Source organism: Antedon bifida, chromosome 5 (genome assembly GCF_963402885.1).
Source record: "Antedon bifida chromosome 5, ecAntBifi1.1, whole genome shotgun sequence".
NCBI lineage: Eukaryota > Metazoa > Echinodermata > Crinoidea > Comatulida > Antedonidae > Antedon > Antedon bifida.
In genome coordinates, this window is record NC_136230.1 from 10,886,778 (window position 1) to 10,910,407 (window position 23,630).

General features: G+C 32.8%; 1 protein-coding gene across 3 annotated transcripts; it reads left to right on the forward strand.

The window, feature by feature from the left end:
- The first annotated feature begins 29 nt into the window (after positions 1 to 29).
- On the forward strand, positions 30 to 21,235 carry LOC144842654 (glycerophosphoinositol inositolphosphodiesterase GDPD2-like). Of its 3 annotated transcripts, none has more exons than XM_078699151.1 (15): positions 30 to 132; positions 3,031 to 3,144; positions 9,575 to 9,678; positions 12,672 to 12,825; positions 13,031 to 13,129; positions 13,496 to 13,589; positions 14,522 to 14,626; positions 15,886 to 16,034; positions 16,597 to 16,682; positions 17,063 to 17,213; positions 17,806 to 18,030; positions 18,452 to 18,558; positions 19,684 to 19,831; positions 20,184 to 20,269; positions 20,983 to 21,235. In XM_078699151.1, exons 2-15 carry the CDS (start codon positions 3,046 to 3,048, stop codon positions 21,170 to 21,172), a joined length of 1,797 nt encoding a protein of 598 aa, XP_078555277.1. In that variant the 5' UTR covers positions 30 to 132; positions 3,031 to 3,045; the 3' UTR covers positions 21,173 to 21,235. The 3 variants fall into 3 exon arrangements, with proteins under 3 accessions (XP_078555277.1, XP_078555280.1, XP_078555278.1); XM_078699154.1 differs by having other exon boundaries at positions 20,184 to 20,282; positions 20,983 to 21,082; XM_078699152.1 differs by lacking the exon at positions 14,522 to 14,626.
- The last annotated feature ends 2,395 nt before the right edge of the window (positions 21,236 to 23,630 follow it).

Consider the following 23,630-nt stretch of genomic DNA (forward strand, 5'->3'; position numbering starts at 1 on the left):
ACAAGGTTTACATGCGGAACTTCCACAACAAACTCTCAGCAGAAATCGAGTCTTATTAATATTAGAATAAGAAAATTACTTTTTTGTCTACTTTGAATAACTTAAGATGTTTTCTGGACATGTTTTTAATACGTAAGTATAAAGTGACAATAGTACTTGCAGGATAACTATATAGTGTAGTATATTAGCTGTTTGTAAATTAAGACATGATACTCTTTTATGTTTAGGCTAGGTTTTTAGGCTGGTACGGTAGAGTGTAGGCCTAGGCTAGTAGGCTAACAGTACATCCGCTGAACTGACGGTCACAGTGCATTTCGGCCGCCAATCATTTCGGCCGCCGGTTATGGAACGACCAAATTCATGAAACTCCAAAAAGGACAAAATATGGCATGATCATTTCGGCCGCCAGGTATGGCGCGCCAAATTGAAATAGCCAGAAATAACTGTACAGTATTACAGTGAAAAAAATAACTTTACCAAGTCTATGGAACACCACAGAGAACTATGGTCATTTAAACCAGAAATCAGTTGTGCAATGGGCTAAATACATTTTGTTTTTGCCGTAGATTTAAAGTTATATTACGGTATTACCGTCTGAATATTTTGGTCAAAATGAATATTGATTTTTTATTTTACAGGTCTCGAAGATGCATGTGCTTTGTAAAGATGTGTTTCTTTATGAATATAATAAATGTAAAACATACGAATAAGTGTTTTTGACTGGCACATAAAAAAACTTCAGCATCACCTCTTCTTATTAAAGAAATATCATTAATATTCGTGATGGCAATGTGCACGCCATAAATATCGCTGCACTGTTTCTGGAATTGAAGACCGACGATTGGGCTTAATAATACAGTCTTTAGTAAAATATTAACATTTTAACACATATGGCGTGTCATACATATTCAAGAAAAATTACAATTCTGGCAGCCGAAATGAACAATACATATTTTGTCCTTTTTGGCGTTTCATGAATTTGGCAATTCCATAACCAGCGGCCGAAATGATCAGACACCGAACTGACACCAGCAACACGCCTAGCCTGCTAGAGTAGCCCCTGTGCCTAGAGTAGAGCTAGGCCTAGTAGCCAACTAGTCTATGGCTTGTACACTGTTTTTTAGGCAAACTGTATAAAAACAACAATAAAATAAAAACAATTAAAAATCAATAATTCGAACACCTCCAGCTAGCAGCTGCAATTTATTGATGACAATCAATCATGAAAATCATAATTCAACAAAAGGTGGACAGTTTCGATGTTTGAGTGAAGTTCTGAGAAACAAATCATTTGGACATGCATTTATTTAGTGTTGTTGAGGGAAACAGCTGTTAAAAGTAATTCATGAAATTGTTAGAGCTGCTGCTGTGTGTGGCTATTAAGATATGGTACCGTATCCTAACTTCCGTTTGCTAAAGGTACGGTAAAATTGCATTCCACTATAAAACTTGTCCTAAATATTAAAACTCGTTCTAAATATTAAAACTCGTCCTAAATATTAAAACTCTTCCTAAATATTAAAACTCGTCCGAAATATTAAAAACCTAACCCTCTAAATAATCTCTCTTAAATTAGAAAAATAAAATGGTCAAGCAGAGCATCAATCTCAAAACCCCTAGCAAAAGTGTCACGCAAAAATACAAGTGGAAATTTTAAAACATACTGTGTAATTGTTAAAATACAAATGAACATTTTAAAATACTATGTCTGATTTCTTAAAGCGTACTGTGTAATTTTTAAATTACAGGTCTGATTTTCGCCTCAAACGTACAGTATGGTCTAAATGCAATATTTAAAATGCGATTCGTCACGCTCAGTTAGACATCTCTGAGTGTGACGGGTCATTCCATTTTTTGTTGGGGAGGCAATAAGTAAATTAAACATACTAGGTACTACTACTATCTAGTAGGCTAGGTCTAGCCTCCGCCTATAGTAGGCTTGAATTGAAGAACATTCTTCCCCAATGCGCACTTGGTAATAATCCACACCACATATGCACTTGCGACGTATGTTTATTTTGCCTATTGCCTCCCCAACAAAAAATGGAATGACCCGTCACGCTCAGTTAGAGATGTCTAATTGAGCGTGACGAATTGCATTTGAAACATTGCATTTAGACCGTACATTTGAGGCTGGCGAAAATCAGACCTGAATTTTAATAGTAAAATTACACCGAACGTTTGAGTGGGGTATAATAGACCTGTATTTTAAAAATTACAGAGTACGTTTTAAGAAATCAGACATAGTATTTTAAAATGTTCATTTGTATTTAAAAAATTACACAGTACGTTTTAAGAAATCAGACATAGTACTGTATTTTAAAATGTTCATTTGTATTTTAACAATTGCACAGACTTGCGTTTTAAAATTTCCACTTGTATCGTATTTTTGCGTGACACTTTTGCTGCATATGGCGCCTCATAGACCATAGCCTCATCACAAGCCCACCATGCCACGCCACACAGCTGTCTTGCAAAAAACCACTTCCATCCAAACCTATTTGATTAACAGCTACAGTATGCTTACATAGCGCCCTCTATAGTTACTGTACCTTTAGTGTTTAGAAGTATGGATATGGTACTGTATCTTTAGACATATTAACGTTAATTAATATGTTTAAAAAAAGTCTAATGACATGAATTAACACTTTGACTGCCAGAGGTTTCCATCGATACATGATGAACCATGACATTGCTACGAGCTGCTGTGATGAACAGAGTCTGTTGATGTTTCGACACTTACCGTGTGTCCAAATTTGTAGTACTACCAATAATTAACCTATGATTCCATAAAAAAAAACCTGAAACACATAGATCTCCGTGTTTGGCAGTCAAAGTTATTTCCCCCCCCCCCCCTATCCCTATTTTTACTCCCTAACCCCTATTTTCCCTCCCTGACCCCTATTTTTAAACTTTTCCCCATTCCCTAAATTCTACAATCATACATTATGACAGACAAACATTTACAAACCTAGTAAATATCATTAATAAATTACTTTCATTACTATTTCTTGTTTTTATTACTATTAGTGATTGAAGTTTTCTATGAAAATGGTATGCTGTAGTTGTTTTGGTGCTATTACTTCAAGGTGCTATAGCTGTAGGAAACGACAGCGATACCGCAGGAAGCGCAAACCAAGCAAGGTATTTTAAATATACAGGAAAATTACTCCTACATGCCAACACTTCCATTTTGGCCAGGAGAACCACATATTTTAGACTTGTCATCCGGCCTAACATTGTGCTCCTGGTTTTCCACATTTTTTTCCACATTTCTTCCGAACAAAAAAGCTCACAGTACACACTAGTGAATTTACGATATTTCAGCCATTGTGCGAACAGCTGCGGTCATAATTCTTTACTTTTTTTCCCGAATTGATTCCCCTAACATAGCCAGCAGGCGATACTGCTTGTCCCTTCACACACGGCACTCCTCACTTCTGTTCTTGAAAATAAATATAGTGGCTGCTGACCTTAAAAAAACACCACCTCCTGTTTATTGAACTTCAGATTTTGCCATTTATGAATTACAGTACTTTACTATAAATAATACTGTAACTTTATATTTATTATTTAATAACTTTCTTTAAAACATGTGTAAACTGTTTTTCTAATTTTACAAACTACTGTATGTAAAGACTTTACTAAAACTATACAGTACACAAGGTAGTGTACAGTATATCCAGCTAATTTAAAATGGAATAATCTTGAAAGTGAGTCAACTCTCCGAGTACATACATTTTTATGGGCTGGCCTAATATGTCTGGTTCCAGAAAGTCTGGTAATCATAATGTGTTTCTAATGGTAAACATGAATTTGGGATTTTTTGGACCTCAAGAAAAATCTAGCTTCCTGTTTTCAGACTGTGGTATTGATCGACAATCAGACCCATGATCTGTTGAAGTAGCGCGATTACATCCGAGTCGCCTTGGAGGCGGATGCTCTGGATCTGCCAGAAATGATAGTAAGTGTCCTGCCATAGAAGCGGCCCTTAGCGTCTCGCATGCGGCCCTATTCACAGACGTGAGGACTTCCTCCGCCCGGGCTTCCGCCGGCTTCAAGAAGTTAGACCTGGACGGGTCTAGGCTCTGGTCCTCGCAGACCCGCTCCTTCGCTGCCTGCCTGCATATCTTAGGCTCTTTAGCGATAAGTTCTACACGCTCCACTAATTCTGGATCGAGGGGTGTTACCGGGTACGTAGATACTTTCTTAAAAGGCGTGCGCAGCCCAAAGTAGAGAATCGCTTAAAAGAGGAAATATGCTTCAGCTCGCGATACGTAAACTCGATGCCGAGAAAAGACAGCACCGCGGGACCGTCCGCATCACTAGTGCCTGCAGGCCTTCCTCCCCTGGCCCGGGCCGCTCTACTAAGTTCACATCGTCAGAGAGCGAGGCCATCGTCCTGTCGCTATCGTAATAGTAATACCTTTGCTGGACGGATGAACCATCGTAAAACTATGTACACAATCTGGGGAGGAGGTCTATTTCGAGAGGGTACCTCAGGCTCATCCCTCGGCAGACCTCTCACGGCTGCAACAATGGCTTGCAGTAGCACCGGGGAAAGCTCATTCACCCCAGGACCGCAGAGGCCGCAGCCAGTGCAAGCATGGTTGGAAGGCTAACTTCCGAAGAACTTCTGGCGCGGCGGCAGGAGGGCCTGCCGTATTGGCGGTACTCACCTCTGGGGGTGGTACCGTTTCCGCGCGCTCTCTAGGTTTAGGAAGTCATTTAAATTTGGATGGTGTCCAGCGGACACAGACGTCGCACGGAGGTAATTCGCTACACGTGCGGCAGTTTATGCATTCCAAGTGGCACTTTACGGTAGAGCGGGGACCCTTACATTTAATACACTCCTGTTTAGGCATGGTGATCTAGCAGACCTACTTCTACCCACTAGCCTAACGGAAAACACAGGTTAGCCTTCCAAGTGTTTCTATCCAGGTGTTACACACTGGATAACGGCTTGCAACGTATCAGGTTTTAACTCTTGGCAGCTAGCCAAGGGTAAAGGTTCTAAACGTATCAGATAAGATAACGATCTATTTGCTAAGTGTTGTCACGTAACGTGATACTCCTATCTTAGTTACTACACTTAGCTTCGTTGTCTATTCTTCTCTTCTAGTCTTTTATTAATTCCTCAGGAATTCCAGGAATGTTCCAAAAGACGTTTGCACACAACAATGTTACGAAAAGAAATGATGACGATGTTAAGTGGGTGTGTCTCACTTTAGGGCGTCCTGGTGGCAGACTTATCCATTATCCGATGGGGGGGGGGGGGGGAGGGGGTAAAATTAATGTTGTTAATGTTCTTCTTTTCGTAATGTTTACCTCTCGTCGGAAAGATAGGCTAATGTTGGTTTATCCAGGTAAGCGGCACTCATAGACTACCAACAAGACCACTGTTGGTTTGTGTACTCTGGTATTGGGAGAGATTACTGTAAGTGTAGTCTATATAATTCTCATTTATATAAATAGTGAAGTGTTAACACAATCTTTTCTACGGTAATTGAGCATTTTTCTCCTTATAGTTATACCTCAAAATTAACCCACAACTCAGTTTAGTTTAAATAAACACAGAAATCTGACTTACATGGAGAAATTTTGTGGACGCATAGGGTGATCAGATGCAGCTCTCACTAATTATTAAATATTTTGTATAAATATGCTGTAATGTCTGCAAGGCTTGTGTATGTGCAACTTGTTTTTACTGATTTTATTTGAACTGCCCCAGTATTGCAGTAATTCAGATTTGGTGCAATTATTGTTTTTGATTGTTAATGTTTGTAGCATTTAAAAAAAAAACAATTTTGAAGTTTCTTCAGACCAATAAACCTGGCAGACCTTTCTTACATTTAATGTCTGTCTGTACCATAGAAAATAGAACTGGTACTTGGATCTTTAGTGACTCTTAGTCTTAGTCAGAAAAGAAATTATACAAACTCTGTAGAAATATGATTCACTATTAATCACAGTATAATCCTGTATTAACTATTAAGAACATCACAGTGTCTGGTCTCAGTATTGATCAAGGGTAGCCAATAGTAATTGCTATACTGTGCAAACCTTGCACAACCCTGCATAAAACTCTTTCAAACCAATTAATATTGATTAAATCACAAAAGTAAAAGGAGATAATTTATGAAACAAAATTTGAAATTGCTGTAAGTTTGTTTATGGGTGAAAAACTTCATTTTTTGGGAAAATTACAGATGTCACAGAAAAAGCCCTGTGCAAACCACCTTCAAACCAATTAACATTGATTACTGTACAGTAGATCCCAACTTAAATAATAAAAGGAGACAAATTATGAAAAACATTTTGCAATTGTTATAAGGTGAAAAATGTTTTTTGTTTTGTTTGGGGGAAAATTACATATTTCATCAGCAGAAGCCCTCAACTCTTTCGAAAAAGGCCTAGGCCTACACAATCTAATCCAATCAGCTCAGATCTTGTTTCATTACATTGGCTGCTGGTTAAACAACGCATAGAATGAAAGATCCTCACGCTCACATATCCATCCTTAAACAATCACCATAATATCTTTCATCGCTTGTCAACTTTAAAAAATGTTTTTTTTTTGTTTTTTTATATAAATTTGTATTTTGTTGTAGGGGTTGTTGTAGACATGATTATGGTGCATTGTTGCTGTTGCATGTAACCCCTTGACCGATTGTGTCGTATAAATAAATGAAAAAAAAATGAAAGACAAAGAAAACTTTTTTCATCTATATCTTTGCCTTGACTATTCCAACCAAGTAAGAACATGCAGACATATACCTTTGCTGACTGGTTAATCTCTTGCACAGCTCCATCCTTTATGGAATACTCTTCCACATTCAATCAAGAATGACATCTTCAAACATCTTTCACATAGAATATGAAAAGAAAATAATTTCTACCTAGTTCGAGCCTTGTGGACAAAAGAAAATTATTATTTAAATAATATTATTAATAAGGATAGGCATGGATAAGACATAAGACATGTACTTTATTATCTCCAAAAAAAGAAATTTCAGGAGCTTGCAAAACAACAATAATCATATAAAAACATATAAAAGATCAGACCCACCTCCACAAGTTACCTTTTATAATCTTCATTAAAGAAACCAATGCCCTTTATAGCTACAAACGAATCACGGTATCTGTTGTTGGCAAAAGCAGGAACTCTCGTACTGTACGTCTACTTCTTGGGATATAATGACTGATAAACCACATCATGGAGAAGATGAGGCTCATATTTGTAACCCTGACTCAGCTCTATACAAAGAGTCAACAGAAGACAAACAGACACCAGTGATTCTGCTAACTTTTCTATCAAACAATCTGAACTGACGTATAAAAGATGGTGATTATTTTGTTACAAACATTAAAATTAATTAATTTATAATATGAAATCAAAGTTGAAAATGATGGAACAGTTACTTTGAATTTGTGACAGCTGATGACCATAGTTTGTCATGTCAATCCACTGTGTGCATGCAATGGGACTCCCACCTCAACACAGATTTGATGGTGTCTAGGTCCAGGTGACGACCGATGATCAAAACATTGATTGACCTGACCTAGGTAGGTCATCGGTTGCAAATAGAATTCCTTGTATGGTAAAAGAGAAACTCTAATATTAATTATTCATTTTATAATCATAGTCATTCTATATATACCCACACAGCAATTTGTTAAAAATGTGTATTACTCTTTCCCAGGATGTGATATTCTCTTATTTTTTTTTATTAAATGCGCAGTGATTCTGAATAAGCAGTACATTCTCTTGAGATACAGTATATTCTCTGTATCTGTATTATCAAAGCATTTGTTTATTTTGATGATAACTAAATAATATAATCTAAAGCTAAACCCAGTATTTATTATTTGTATACAATTCTGTGGCACTAATCCATGCGTGTGAATACACACAGCAAACTGTAAAGTCATGGAATGGTGTCAAAATCAAAGTTGTTATTAATTTATCTGTCCATTCAAATACAGGAATAAGTTAGACCCATAACAAAAAGCTTTTAACAATTATTTACACTGCATCTGGATACAAAACCGACAGACTGGTTGAGGTAGTAACTGAAGAACCAACAATATTGGAATGGGTTCAACTCATTCCTACAGTAGTTCTTGTGATGAGATACTGTACTTTATCATGCTTTTCTTTCGTCTAAATTAAATTATTGCAACTCACTTTATTTTATTATCCGAAGCCACAGTCAAGCGTTTGCAGAAAGTACAGAATTCTGGCACTGCTGATAATACATTTTTTCCTCACACCACGTCGTCATCATCACTCTCACATATTCTTAAAAATCTTCATTCGCTGTAAATTCAAATTACTTTTGGTGACTTTTAAGTCACTTTATTATTACAATCCAGTATATGTAATCTCCTCCACACTATTTCTCCCTACGTCAGCTTCGTTCATCCATCTATTGACAGTTCCATCTCCTCAGCACAAAACCAAAACATATGGTCAACGTGCCTTTTCCCGTTCAATCCTGTTCCCGTTAAATTATTTTCTGTTCGTAATTCACCAAATCTACTTTCCTTTAAATTATAGTCAACTTAAAAACAGCTTTTTCATAATTTTTGATTGACCTTGCTTTATTCTCACACAGCACCTTTTATAAGTTTTTCAATTGGCGCTATATCAATTTAAATGTTATTATTATAAGGACTAATAAACCATAGGTTCAGTGTACACAGTTACCCGTGTGCATCTAAGGAACTCAGTTTAAATATCACGAGTAGGGCAGAGTAGTAGAAAGTAGACAAGTAGGGAGGTTACATCGGTTAATGGTTCACAAAATAGGATTACTACTGATCTGATAAGATAATGATTAACTTACTATGTTAATCCTTGGGCATGTGCTAAAAACATAATACAAATTAAAAAAAGTTACACTGTATAGGGAAACTTTTTTTTTAAATGATGATAATATGATTTATAATATAATATATTACTTCATTCCATGCTATCATCCTTATTATCTAGTTTTCAAACTTTTGCATTCATCTTTTTTCATCTCATCCTTTTTGTCTTGGTGAAAAGGGAGGATATTTTATATTCCTCCTCTGAGTTTATAGCCTCTCTACCCGAACATGAACAAGATTTTATAAGAACGATTTCAATGACAGTTCATAGAATTTTATTACCATGTGTTATCTTTATATTTTAATTAACTTCTTCTTTAAAATTGTAAATGAAAGCATAATGGTTTTATATTGAAATCAATCATCTTTTTATGTAAATATGCCTGCATTTTAACTACTTTTAACACTGTAACAATCATAGCAATATACAATAGAAAGAGAAATATTCATGCAAATAATTAATTGTTACAAATTTTTTTTTTTACTTTATTTTTATATATAATATATATACATATAAAACAGAGAATTATAATAAAAGTGGGACGACCCCACACAAGACAAAAAATAAAAATAATATATTACTTTGATAAATGTATACACAGGTAGTATCAAACAGATTCAGATTAAATTGTTGTAAATAGTATCGGCTTGAAGGACAATAATAACTTTTTTAATTTGTTTTAAATCTTTTTAATTTCAGTGTGAGAAAGTATGGTTTGTGTTTCTGATTTTCACGTTTCTTGTGGCGCTGGTCAACTCTTTCTACTTGTTCTCTATTTCTAATGATTCAAATGAATTCAACTTGTAAGTATGTTTTGATATAATTTCACCACATTCAGTATAGGCACTAGAACACAACTTAAAGACTGATAATATACTACATGAGATTCTATATAATCAACATGCTGCTATTATAATTAATGCATTGTAATTCTCACACTCATCAAAACTATTGAATACAGTACTGTACGTAAACACATTATAAAACTTCTTGCTGAGCATTTCACTACTATTTTACATATGAAAAGTTCATCATACAGTTTAAACCATTCTGGATTTATTTGGACCCAGCATACACACCGTCTTTAATTTCAATTTCCTCTCCCTTTGATAAAACGACTGACGACGCCCACCGCATGTACGTAACTTTGTTGTACAGTTACATAGTTTAAATTGATGACTTGTTTTCTGGGGAATTGCATAAGGATGTGGTTTTTACTAACTTTAGTTTAACAGTTCATCAACAATACTTGTCACAATCCTCTACAAATTATTGACATGGCATTGACTGTGATTCCTCATTTCTCATTTTTTTTGGTTATTAAAGTACTATCTTCAATTACATTAGTTACACAATACGACAGATATAAACGGTCTGCTTATATTGTTGAGCTGCTTAACTCTCAATAAGATGCACTGTTTTTTTATGTTTTAAATAACTTTTTGATGTTTACAGTATAAATATTATCTTTTTTTTAAGGAGCGATTTATATTATAATATGTACTACAATAATTTCAGACTTGTTCTGCTTTTTGTAATGTTTTTTATATACCTGAATAAATAAGTAAATACTGTATACTATAGTTATGAAAATACATCACCCTCAGTAAAACAAATACTTATGGAAAAATCAATGAACTGACACCATTATAATATTAATAATAATTTCTGTAGACAATTTTAATAAAAAATATGTGATTTCATGTAATTTTACGAAATTACTTTACTGTGAAAAGACAGAAAATGTTCAGCTGCCAATGTCAAATTATGTTTCAGTTGATTTAATTGGCTATGTTACTAGTATTTCCGTTGACTTGGGCCACAGTTAGGAAAGGACTGATTACCTGGATATCACTACCAGTTGACCTAAATTTACTCAATCCTTTCCAGATTTTGTTAAAAACACCAAGGAATACTTACTACAAAAGTGGTTAATAAAGAATTGAAACATGACCAGCGAATTAATTAGAAATACTGTAAGGTAACACTTTAAATATAGTGTTAACTAGACCACTTTGTTCGGTATTTGAAACCAGTGTAAAACATAAATAATCATGTACTGTACAGTATGTAAAAAAACAAACAAAAAAACAAACACAAAAAGGTAAACATTTTGTTAATACATTTAAATTAATATATTATTAATTTATTGGTTATCCGCACTTGGCGGATAACCCCTTGTTATTGTCAGGATCTTTTTTTTTTTTTTTTTTTTTTTTTTTCTTTCTTATTCTTCTTTCTTTCCCAGAATTTTGTTGCGCGTGTATCTCTAAATCTTCTCAACATAACATTGTATAACTTAATCAGAAGATTGACCTCTATCTGAAGATGTCGTAATAAGGTTTTCGGTCCCGTTCGAGTTACGCAGCGTAAGTTACGCGCGATTTTATGAATTTCGCGTACTTAATTTAGATAAAAAACCATTAAACTATTTAAATTGAAACTTGGCAAAAGTTTAATTTATATCATGCGCTAACTTTCTATGGAAAGAAAATGGCATGTTTTACAAAAAGTTACGCGCGCACGCGCGTTTAAAATTTTAAAATGCGAAAAATCAATTTCTAATCAACTTTCTATGCGTTTCATGTCATTTTGAGCATGCCAAAAATTCCCACGCGCGCGCATATTTTTATGCGCACGTGCGCACATAGCGTTAAAAACATACTTTTTTCGCGTGATTTATGTTTTTCCAGCCTTTTCTAGTAATTTTACCAACTTTTAAACAATTTCGACTCAAAATCACGTCATACGAGCACGTGGAATTGGATAATTTGCGCGAGTTTTTGATGAAAAAGTACAAAAATTTGTCAAAATTATGCCTTTTTTTAAACAATCATAGATTCTAAACTACAAGGTAAATTTTATTGTTTATTACATATTCTGAAAGTAGATGAGTTGTAGATATCGAATCATGCATTGATATGGCTAACCCAATATTGTGACGTCATCGTATGGCCACTCGAATATAAAATAGAGGATTTTTGTCTCTTTCGTCATAGCTCATCACATTTAATAGAACGCATCTCCACTTATCCGTATTTCATTTTCCCCCATGTTTTTATAATGTCTAGGTCAATCAATTATCTTTCGCATGATTTACCATTTTTAAATTTTTTGTGACGTCATCATGTCCAAAAGCGTCAATAACTTTGGTCACTTATTTTCACCTATTCTGCACTGTATGTAGTACGTATACAGTATAGTGTTATACTGTATATACTTAGACGTGACACAAAATAGAGAGCGCACTAACATTTTTTCAATGGCATAATAATTTCTGCGCGCAATATTCTAACGTATGACGTGCACGTGGCGTTTGCGCTGCGGATAACCTAACTCGTCCGTAGTGACGAGTTCAAATCTAGTTATCATAGTAATTATTAAATTGTTATCAAATTATTTGTTAGATGTTATAGGAATTGTGACGAAATTTGAGAGAAAACACAACTTTTACAAACATGATGAATGGTTCGCAGTGCAAATTGTATCAAGAATGAACATGCATTTAATTAACAAAATTTAACTCACATTAAACGAAATTGAAGATGTAAAAGTTCAATGTAGTTAGTAAATATCATGTGATCCACAGTCATCCAATCAAATTACATGAGTTTACTTAGGCGTGAATATCTAACTTTTGCTACTTGCCATGCTAATTTAATTAATTTTACTCCAAAGTTGGAACTCCAGTAGACACCTTCTGATCTTGATCTCTGTTTATGAGAAGTTATTTTGCCCGATTTTGTTTGATTATGCTAAAAAATGCACTTTTCATGTTTTCATTTATTTATTGTAGGTATGTCTGGAAGACATTTGAAGTTTGGTTTCCACTGTACATCATAGTGCTTTCAGTAGCGTGTGTTTTATTTGGCTATGTAGCATTATTACTATTATTTGGTATCATTAGTGTTTGTCTTCATCAACATTTGTGTATGCATGTTATTCATAAGGTAAGCTACCTATGTTGATTTACTTTAGAGTGCTTTTTTGTGCAACAACCGATGAGCTATCTAGCTGTAGTCAGTCATTGCCTGGACTAGAAACCAACTTTTTGTGCTTATTGAAAATGCCAAGACCATTTTAAAGAACATAATTTGAATTTTTTTTTCTGCCACGGCAGCAACTCACTTTCCCAATCCCTTACTTTATTTTCAGGTTCTTATTTGCTTTGTTTTTGTGTATCACGTTGCAATACTGACTCTGTTCACATTTTTGGATCCAGTTTTGTGGATTCTTGCTAGTCGCTATTTTCAAGTAAGTACCTGTATGTACAGTAAATGATTATCCTAATTTTTTTGTTGATTTTCAGAGAAGCACGTTTGTTTCACCATAAATGGATTATGTGTAAACTAGACCTAAATACTACCTTTAATTATTTTGCTTACCATAATGAATATGAACTATAATGAACTCGTGTGATGCAATGCATCCGATGGTTATTTGAACTTGTCCAACCAAGATGCCTGGTTTGGTCTGGTTAAATGGTTTATATGCTCGCCTTGTCAGTGAGAGGTCACATGTTCAAGTTACGTCAATAATTATATCGGAACTATTGTATCTCCATGTCCCAGTTAAACGTTTATTACCTTTGTTTAAAATGCAGTCTATTTTTCTTTTCAGTTTTCTGGTCCATTCCTACATCTCATAGCCGTTGTTTTTGTTACTATAGTAACTTGGTTTGTTGCAGCGGGCCTAGGAGTGCTTTGTAGTCGAGGTAACTTTGAGTATCTTCTATGTTTAATCAATATTTTTACAAAGAAAAAAAATATCATGCTTGTTAATTTGTCCTAAATCATTCTGATTCGTAGTGGATCACAAAATAAGATGTGTCACTATATAAAATAATAGTGTGTGACGATTTTACTAATCAGTTTCGATATTCAAAGATTAACAAAATTGAAATAGCACTTTATAGACCTCATTTTGTTTTCACATAAATTCTCACAGCACACTCGCTCCTCCACTAAAAGCTTTTATATGTCCAAAAAAAATTCAACTATTATGTTAAATTCCAATTTGTTAGTTAGATTCTTAAAATATATCTTAACATATTTTTTGTAGTTTTAAATATTTTTAATTCACTCTAGGGGCAGGTTTCCCAGCTGAAAATAATTAAAGTAAATAAAGAATCCATTTAAAGATGTATTGTCCCCCAAAAACATGAAAAATGAAGATTAATTTAATCAGACTTTGAATATGCTATTTTGTAGTTTTAATAAAGTTAATCACTTCCGTAAAAAAAAAACCAAAAAAAAATGACAAAATAAATGGTTAAATTTAACCAAATTGGCAGCTAATTGGACCATTTTTTGCTTTAAATTACAGTTTTTCAGGTAAATTTTTTTTTTTCGATCCAATTTTTGTTACATTAAAATGGCATATTCAACAAAAAAATTTAAGAATTATCAGGGGGACAATACATCTTTAATAATTACAAAAACTATGTAATCAAAAGTGCTATTCAACTTTGTGTATATTTGACTATCTGAAAAGAATGCAGATTAATTAAAATAACATAATTAATACATTTGCACATGGCTAATTGGAAATGTTTTATTTTTAGAATTACATTATGATTTTACTAACCTTGCATTTTGCATTTTTTACACATAACATTATTTAGTTGCACATTGTTTTTAATTTCAGACGTACAAGTTCAATATGAACTGGTTGCTGATAAAGACCCATTAGATGGGAGTGATAACAAAATAAACAAAGAATGTTCATATTTATATAATACAAATAAAATAAGTGAGTGGTTTTATAATTTATAGTAATGGTTTTTATTGGTTAATTCAACTCTATCCAGTCTTACTTAGCCGTCTTGTATTTTCTCTGGAGTTCTTGGAATTCTTGGAATTCTTTTCAGCGTTTCTGTATCACGTACACATGCTACGGCGGTACGAAAAGAAATGATGACACTACTATGTTGGATGGCTCCCTCCTGAGGGCGTGGTTGTGGACGTGACCATTGTGCTAATAGGATTTTTCGTAATTGTATCCTCTCTTCGGCGAGAGAGGACTCATAGACTACCAACACCACTGTTGGTTTGTGTAATTCAATTCTATCCAGTCTATCTCTATCCAGTATCTGAATATTCCCATGGGAAAAACAATTTCCAAACTAAAAAAACATAAGAAACATGAGAAGTGAATTTCCCATTTTCTTGGTCAATAAAGGTAAATGTATTTTGTATTGGTATCATCTGCATTGTTTTCTTTTAAAAACTCTTTTCTACAGTAAATTAAAGGGTTTTTCCAATCTACTGTAAATTTTGTAATAAATATTGTATTAGGTTTTTGTATAAAAGGCCTATATTAGCAAAATATGATGCTACAGGACTACCGTATTTCCAATTGTGAAAAGATAAGAAATTCACTTATTTTTAATGACCAACCAGATAAAAATATATATTTAAATAGGACAGTTCGATGTAACTTTTCTCCGCTTTTAAAAGAAAATGGCTTAAAATGCTTGTTCTTTGTAGGTGTTGTTGCTTATTTATCAGACAATAACACATTCATAAACTTTAACTTGAAGATTGTATCACAGTTGTATTGAACTGAATGTTGCTAGCTGTATTTCCTTTTTTTAAATACTTGGAATTTTTTTTAACTTGAGCTTGGTATGTTCTTACTTTTTGCTTTAAAAAAAAAATTTTTTTACATAATGCGAATCACCACTAATAAATTGCTTCATTAATATTTTAAATAGCATGAATAACAATATTTATATTAAAAATATCTATAATGTTACCAAATAACTTCTAGTTTAAAAATCAAAATGATGATTCACAAAACAAGAATTAATACATTGCACTTGAATATAACTGACTGTTTATATGAACACCTTTGCATTTTAATCCACTTGCATAAAAGCCACACAGTACAACAGCTACTGTACATTGAATGTGTAAATGTAGCCTTAGATTTTTTTTCTCAAAAATTGTTTGTGCACTTAAACATAAATAAAGTATTTTGCTCAGTCTTTGTGCATTTTAATTTTTTAGGAGTTACGATTCGAGATATGACATTGGTTTACTTGCTGCTTCTTATTGGATTGTATATAACACCGATATTTATCAAATCTCCTTGTATTATGGATTACAGTGACACACCCGACAAACCGCTTATATTTGCACATAAAGGAGCTGAAATGGTAAGCTACAATAGTAATTTACTTTAATTTCATTTTTTTTATATTTAATCAATTCACAAGCAAACAGAGATAAAAACTGGCTGAAATAGAACAAAATAAATGATACAATATCTACAAACTGATATATTTAAATTCAAGATCTACAGTAAAGCTAGCCTACACATTCAAACTCAATTTCTGGATGTTTCTTTACTAATGCAGTCCAGCTGAGGATCACATGACCAGACTAGGCTTTAAAGCTAAAACTACAAGCTTATTCATGTTTTAAAACTTAATTACTGTAAAAATTAACATTGAATACTTGAAATACCTACTTAATATATTTTAATTAAATTTTATTTATTTTTAAATTGGTCATGACTTCAGAATTCGTCCATTACATTTCTCTTTAAGATTTGTACTTGTACTACAAACAATAAATTTAATACTATTTAAAAAATAAATTGTTGCCTTTTTATGCCATTTCTATATTTTGTATGACACTCCATTATTAGTACTATACATTCTTGATTTCAAATTGGATATTTTTCTTCACAATTTTAAATTTTAACCTTTTTTTTAGCTCGCACCGGAAAACACAAATATTGCATTTCGCATAGCATTGGATGACTATAAGGCGCATGGTATTGAGTCTGATGTTAGAATAAGGTAGTGTTGCAATTTTCAATAATATTGTTAGCCTGCTTCATCCATCTGTTTTTCTTTAACATTTGTATTTTGCGGCCTAAAATCCTGTCCTCGGGACTAAGCCGCGGCCCAACTACCCAGATGAAAACCAATGTAATGAAGGTAATAAAAAAGAGTCCGCCACAACTCAGCCCCACCATGGTTGGTGAGGTAAGAACATTTTGGGAATATGGACCTGTAGGTCGTAAATTACGATTATGATCCAATGAAAAAGATCAGCGCAGCCCGGGGTTTTCCCCTTTTATAACAATAACATACACGATACATGTCACTGTGTCATGTTTCAGTTCATGCAGGATTTTACATTACATCGTGATCATCATTTTCTTTCAAATTTTCAGTCGTGATGGCGTGCCATATGTAATGCACGACAACAATTTACGACGTACAACAAATGTGAAGGATATTTTTCCAAAGCGCTACATGGAGTCTGCAGATAACTTTACTATACACGAACTAAAGTCCCTCAATGCTGGTTCCTGGTTTATGACGGTATGTGCAAAAAACAGTATAGCAGTTGTTTATGTGTAAAGGCTTCCAAGAAAGAATGCTTTTTGGGAAGAGAGTAATACCAAAATTGGATTATTACCAATGTTTAAAAGTGAAACAAAAAGAAAGAAGTACAGTACTGTATGTAAATAGAACTTGAATTTGTCTAAATTTTTGTTAATTATTTTTCAACATTTTTACAAGTGTGCAAATAGCACTGATTTGTAGTATGGCAAGTAAAATTATCGATTCAAATTTTACAAGAATTTGTAAACATTTATTGTGTCATTTTGCTCATATGAATGGAAAGAGCAGGACGTTCCATGCCTCATGTTGAAGAGAAATTATTCAAGAGAAACTACCAATTCATAATAGAGCTATGATCATAGGCTTCAGTCCGCCATATGGAACAAGCCTTTTGCAAAATAATGTTACTCTTTGTAAAAGTTTGAAAATGTTGAAAATTGTGAATGGTTCCTTGATATATTGAAATAATTATAATTATTATCAGTATTATGTTATAATAATCAAATAATTGTTTAATTTTTACTTTCTAGATATTTTATTTTACTTTCTAAATATTTTACCCTCATAGAGAGACCCTTTTCTAACAGCCAGGATGTTGTCATCAGAACAGAAAGATCATTACAGATCACAGAAAATACCCACAATGCAAGAAATGATTAGAATGGTTTTGAAACGCAACAGGACACTATTATTTGATATTAGACCGCCCCCTAGTGGTCATCCTTACATTGAGTCATGGCTGAATGTGACGCTGAATACAATACGTGATGAGGGTATTGCTGACCAAGATTTGGTATGTATAGGAAGAATCCTTACTAGTTGTTCTATCTTCTGCTCACAATGTATCACAAATATTTTATTTGTTGAAATATTGACTTTTCTACACCTTCTGGTCTGAATTTTATTTAATTACTCCACTTCTACCATCTTTGCGTCCTTGATTTGCACATAATTTTGAACAGTGGCATTAAATATCACGATTAATATTGCCATTAATATTCTGTTTAGTGAAACTGTTACTGAACAACATGTGATACATAATTAACCAATCACATTGCGAGAATACATGAGGTGTTATAATACAAATTTTTGACTTATTTTTAATAATTACTTGTCTAAAATACTAATGTTTGCATATATTAATACAATATGTCATTCAAATATTTACTGATAAATTGTTAAAATGTGTTTATATTATCACTTATTATTTTCAGGAATTTTGGAAAGCACCAAATGGACCACATTATGTGGTCTTTATTAAAGTCTTTGATAAACGAAAAATACAGAACGTACATCACTCAATACCATTTAAATACATAAGGTAACGAGTTTATGTTTATTATTCATATTTCTAAATGGTTTGTATTGGTTGCATATCTAATGTGCAGGGCTCGCATTATCACTTTCCTGAAGTCCCGAGACCACCAAAAAATCATGTGAGCATGTATAATTTCACTGCCTGCATCCCAGACCAATGGTCATATTATGATAAATAAAAATGATAGCCAGATGGGAAACCTAATTTCTAAATATTTTGCAATCCCTAATGTGGCAACCTTACTTATTGTCTTCATTTTCAGCATACTGTTATATTGCATAGCATTTTTAGCATATTAAAGTGAACTAAAAATACACTTTGCTGCAGTTAGACATTTTCAGTTAATAAAAAGGAAAAACTGAATTTCTAATGCATTTTACACAATATGCCACACTTCGAAAATGCCTAGCATACCCATTGTATTGGATGTATAAACAAAATTATAGCACTCTCTATGTTCAGATTTACTGTAAATACCATACAACTTTTAATTTATCTGCCTTTCGTGTATCAACATTGCTGAATTTATGATAAACAAATGGACCGTTTCCTAGCAAAATGTTCTCTTTTAAACTTAAAGAATATCTTATTTCAAATTATAACTAATTGTTTTCTCTATTTTGTAATATTTTTTAACCTTAAAAACTTTACGAAATTGCTTCCTTTACTGTTGGTGCGTGTGTGTCTGTGATGTATATGTGTATGTGCAGTTATATGTTTACATTTATATATATAAGTATAATATTCTTACATGGCTTCCCAATATACAAGTTTTGAATTGGATTTTTGTTTCCAATTGATCGATACTTTCTTGGGTTTTTTTGCCTCTTTCTTTTTTTATATAACGGAATCACCTTTTTCACACATTATGATTTAATGTATTATAACTCTAAAAAAAAAAATATATAAAATATCAGAAATTATAATGTTTTACTCAAATATGAATATGAAAGAAATAAATGTTTATTTGAATTGAAATAAATATATTATTATATCTTTATTTTCTTCACTGAATTCATAATTTTTTTTCTGGGCCCTGCTCAGATATCTACATCATTTCCAGTTAGAAAAGTTTCCTTTTGATACTTGATAGACAAATAAAACAGTTTAAAATCTCTTTATCTCTAGTTCAAATGCAACACTGAATATATCCACAAATGTGTGGAATGTCAAAGAGAAGTGGTTATTTTCATTGTTCTGGTGTGTTGGAACATCATCTGTTACAACATCAGCTTGTCACACATTGCAACAGTTGGATTCTCCATCTTGGCAATTGGTGAGAAAAAAAATTGTTTTGAATCATGTTTTGTAGTAGGTACCTGTTTAAGGATTAATTTATAACTAACAGTATAACCCTTGGCCGAGCGGTTAAGACAGGGGTGGTGTTTGCCGTACCTAAAGAGCTAAAAGTATTGGCATGGTATATTATACAAATAATGAATGTTTATGAGTGTGATGGTGAGAATATTTCCTTGTTTTTTTAATAAACTTAAATTGAGTTGAAAATAGAGGGAGGGCTTATATTTCCAAATAACATGTGATGCGCAATTAACCAATCAAATTGCAAGAATATAATCAGGTATGTTATAAAAAGGATTACTTATTTATATCACTTTTTGTGTCTGTAGAGTCATCAGCACTATTTGATAATGTGGATATTATTTGATATTGCATCTCTTGTTTGGGTGGTTGTTTTGTTCATTATACAAATCAGGTAAGACACAAAAGTAAGAAGGTATTTTTTATTTATTGACAATAACAGTAAAGTGAACATATAATGAATTTAAATGCAATTGCATATGTTCTCATTAATCGTGATAGAGACAGACCTTGAATTTAGAAAACTAACCAAACAGATTATATAACATTAACAATTTCAACCCTTCAATTGGAACAGGACACACTCCAATTAAGAGGACTTTTTGGCATGAATCGAACAATGGGAAATATACTATAACAAATAATGAATGTTTATTTTAGTAATATTTTTCATAAAGGTGAAAATAGAAAATGTTTAATAGAAACAAAATAGAACTTTCACCTCATGAAATTATTTGGCCTACTGTACGAATTAAAACATTCATTATTTGTACATACATTTACTTTTAATGAGAGGCTCACTGTATTACACAACAAGAATATCCACTTTAACAGGTTTTATAATAATGTCTATTGAACATCATGTGACCCACAATTGTCCAATGAAATGACAAGAATCTATGTGTTTTAATAACACAACTACCCCTGAAGAGCACACTCATATTGAGGGGACACATTGTCAAATATTGTTAAATGTCTAATTATTAAAAGCAATTTAATGAATTTTGTAAATGGTGATAACTGTAACAAATAATTTGTTAAATTAAAATCCAAAAAATAATTTGTTGATAACCTATCATAATTTACGAAATGTATTTTGTTTTGTAGTCGGAGACACCAAAGTGCCACAGTAAAAAGTGATCGATACAATTATACTGATTTTATAACACTTGAAGAAATGACCTCCAACACAGCATCAACGACCGTAAACAGTGCCCACATGGATGCAGTGAGTAAGAAACAGAGAGCAGCATCCACGCAAAGTGGCCTGGAACGGGAGTCAAATCACGTACTCTAGATAAAATGTGCATTTTCAATCATATTTGAACTATAAACTATACACTAGACTTTTTGGTAAAGTTTACAACAAAAATTCAGTGTAAAAAAAAAATACTGTAGCTCAGATACACAACTCGGTTTAGCCTCTTCCTGACAGATCACAGCCATCACTGGTAATATTAATATAACAACTACGATGTTCCTCCGAAACCAGATACCAAAATTGTGTTTAGATGATTGCAGTTATATTTCACTACCGGACCCTTCTTATTGTAAGGTGGTAAAGACAGAAATGATTTTAATATGAATATTAACTCATTATGTCGATACATTAGATAGAAAAGGGCTTTAGTTTCAGGACACTGAGCTCGCCTTGCTCGTAACAGTCCTTTGATCTTATGTCTGGCTGCAATAAATACCAACAACCAACAGTACTGTACTATGCACATATTCTCCAAGGCGCACGATATCTGTTAAGGGGTGTGGAACTGATCATGTTGCAGCCACAGGTAAACCCTTTGATCTCAAGAGCACAGCATCCTGTTGTTAGATTGATTTAGTTTAACTAAGGAAACTGAGCTCTGAAAAACTAAATTAGCAGAAAATGGATGATGTTGTACTATAATATAGTTGTAGTATACTCTTCAGGTCACTTATTATCACTGTTGTAGCACTTAATTTGAGCCAAGCAAGCTGCAGATGAAGACCTAGCTTCTTTTTGTGATGTACTGTAGTCATAGACACATTGGCGAGCTTTTATTTCAGGACGGCAGACCAACAAGACTGTACAGACTGTGAAAAATGAATAGATTATTTATGATAATTGAATAAAAGTAGGTGTTGTAAAACAAGTAACCCCATTGGAAATGGGATGGTTTTTTCCGGCCTAATGGGTGTTCCTGATGCTCGTTATTTTGTCTTTTGTCTATGTAATTTTAATGTTGAGCATCAAATAAATTCAATCAATCAATGTTTTGCATTCATTGAATGGAGAGAATATTTCTTTTGATGAAAAATTGCCTCGCCTCGCCTGTAAAAATCAAAGATTTGGTGGCAGATGTAAAAAAATGGATTTCTCTCAAATTTTTACCATGAATAGACATTTCAATAAAAAGCATATCTACAACATTCATTTTAATTTTTAGCCTCCGTTGCCATGACAACGGTCAATTATTCAAATTTTAATGTTTTTGCCATTTTTCACAGATTTTCTATAGTAAAAAAGTACAAACTTGTATACTTATTTTAACCAAAAATACTTACAGTATACAGTTTTTGTTTATAGCAGTGTAAACAACATGTATTGAGTTCCATTTAATGTAGAAAAAAAAAATTTACAAAATGGAGTTTGGTTGATACCATTATTTTAAAAAGGGGTGTTTTTAAAAAATATTTTTTTTATAAAAGTATACATCATAAACGTACCTATAACTTCCAAAGTGGTGTTTTTATATCAATGAGGTTTTGTAATTTGATAGTCAATAGGTTTGTCAACAATAATAACGAAAAAAACACTGGGGTAAATTGCGTACATAGGTTTTGTGTTGCCAGGAAAATACAGAAAATACAAAAAAATACAAACAAAATATCAATAAACAAAACATATGAAACACAATTTAAATATGGCTAATCCAATAATAAAATAATATGTGGCTTGTCATAATGCTACTAGAGTCATACGAATAGTTTAGATAAAATAGGAGAATGTGTTGCCAGGTTTATTTCAATTAATTGCCAGAAAAACAGTATTTTGCATTGAAATATTTAGTTGATGGAAAATAATGTTAAACTTTGAAATAATTGCGTCAAGGTTCTTATAAATTTTTACATCTATTTTGTGTAAAGAGATACAGAAAGACCTCCCAAAAAATCTGACCTTGTAAATAGGTCATTTGAGGTCAAAAGGGGTCAGAATGCAAACCAGGACAAGGTCCCCACTTTACTACAACTATTAATGTTTGATCAAAATGTACAAGAACATAAAAATTCTCAACAATTTTCATTTTTTACCTATATTGTTACCTTAGCAACCATTTCTATGTGTAACTAAGGAAAGTAATTTAAAAAAAAAACGAAAAAAAATGGCGTTTTTATGAATACAAAGAATTGATTGCATTTGTAATTTTTCTCAATTTTACTTCTACTGCATTCTAATAATCTTAAAGTGATGACAAACTTGACCTTGTAAATTCATTCATTTTGAGGTCAACATTTTACCATAGTAACTGTTTCTATGCGAAAATATTTTTAAAATATGGGTTTTTTCATAATTTACATTTTACAAATTGAGGTCAAATGACATCAACATTTTACTTACAGTGTATTGTAGCAACTGTTTCTATACGTAACTAAGTACAATATTTTTAATATGGGGTTTCATGACTACACAAAATTGATTACATAGCTACTACTTAATCCCCAAATTTACCTATCTACTGAATCCCAGAAAATGTCTGATCTTGTGAAAGGGTCATTTG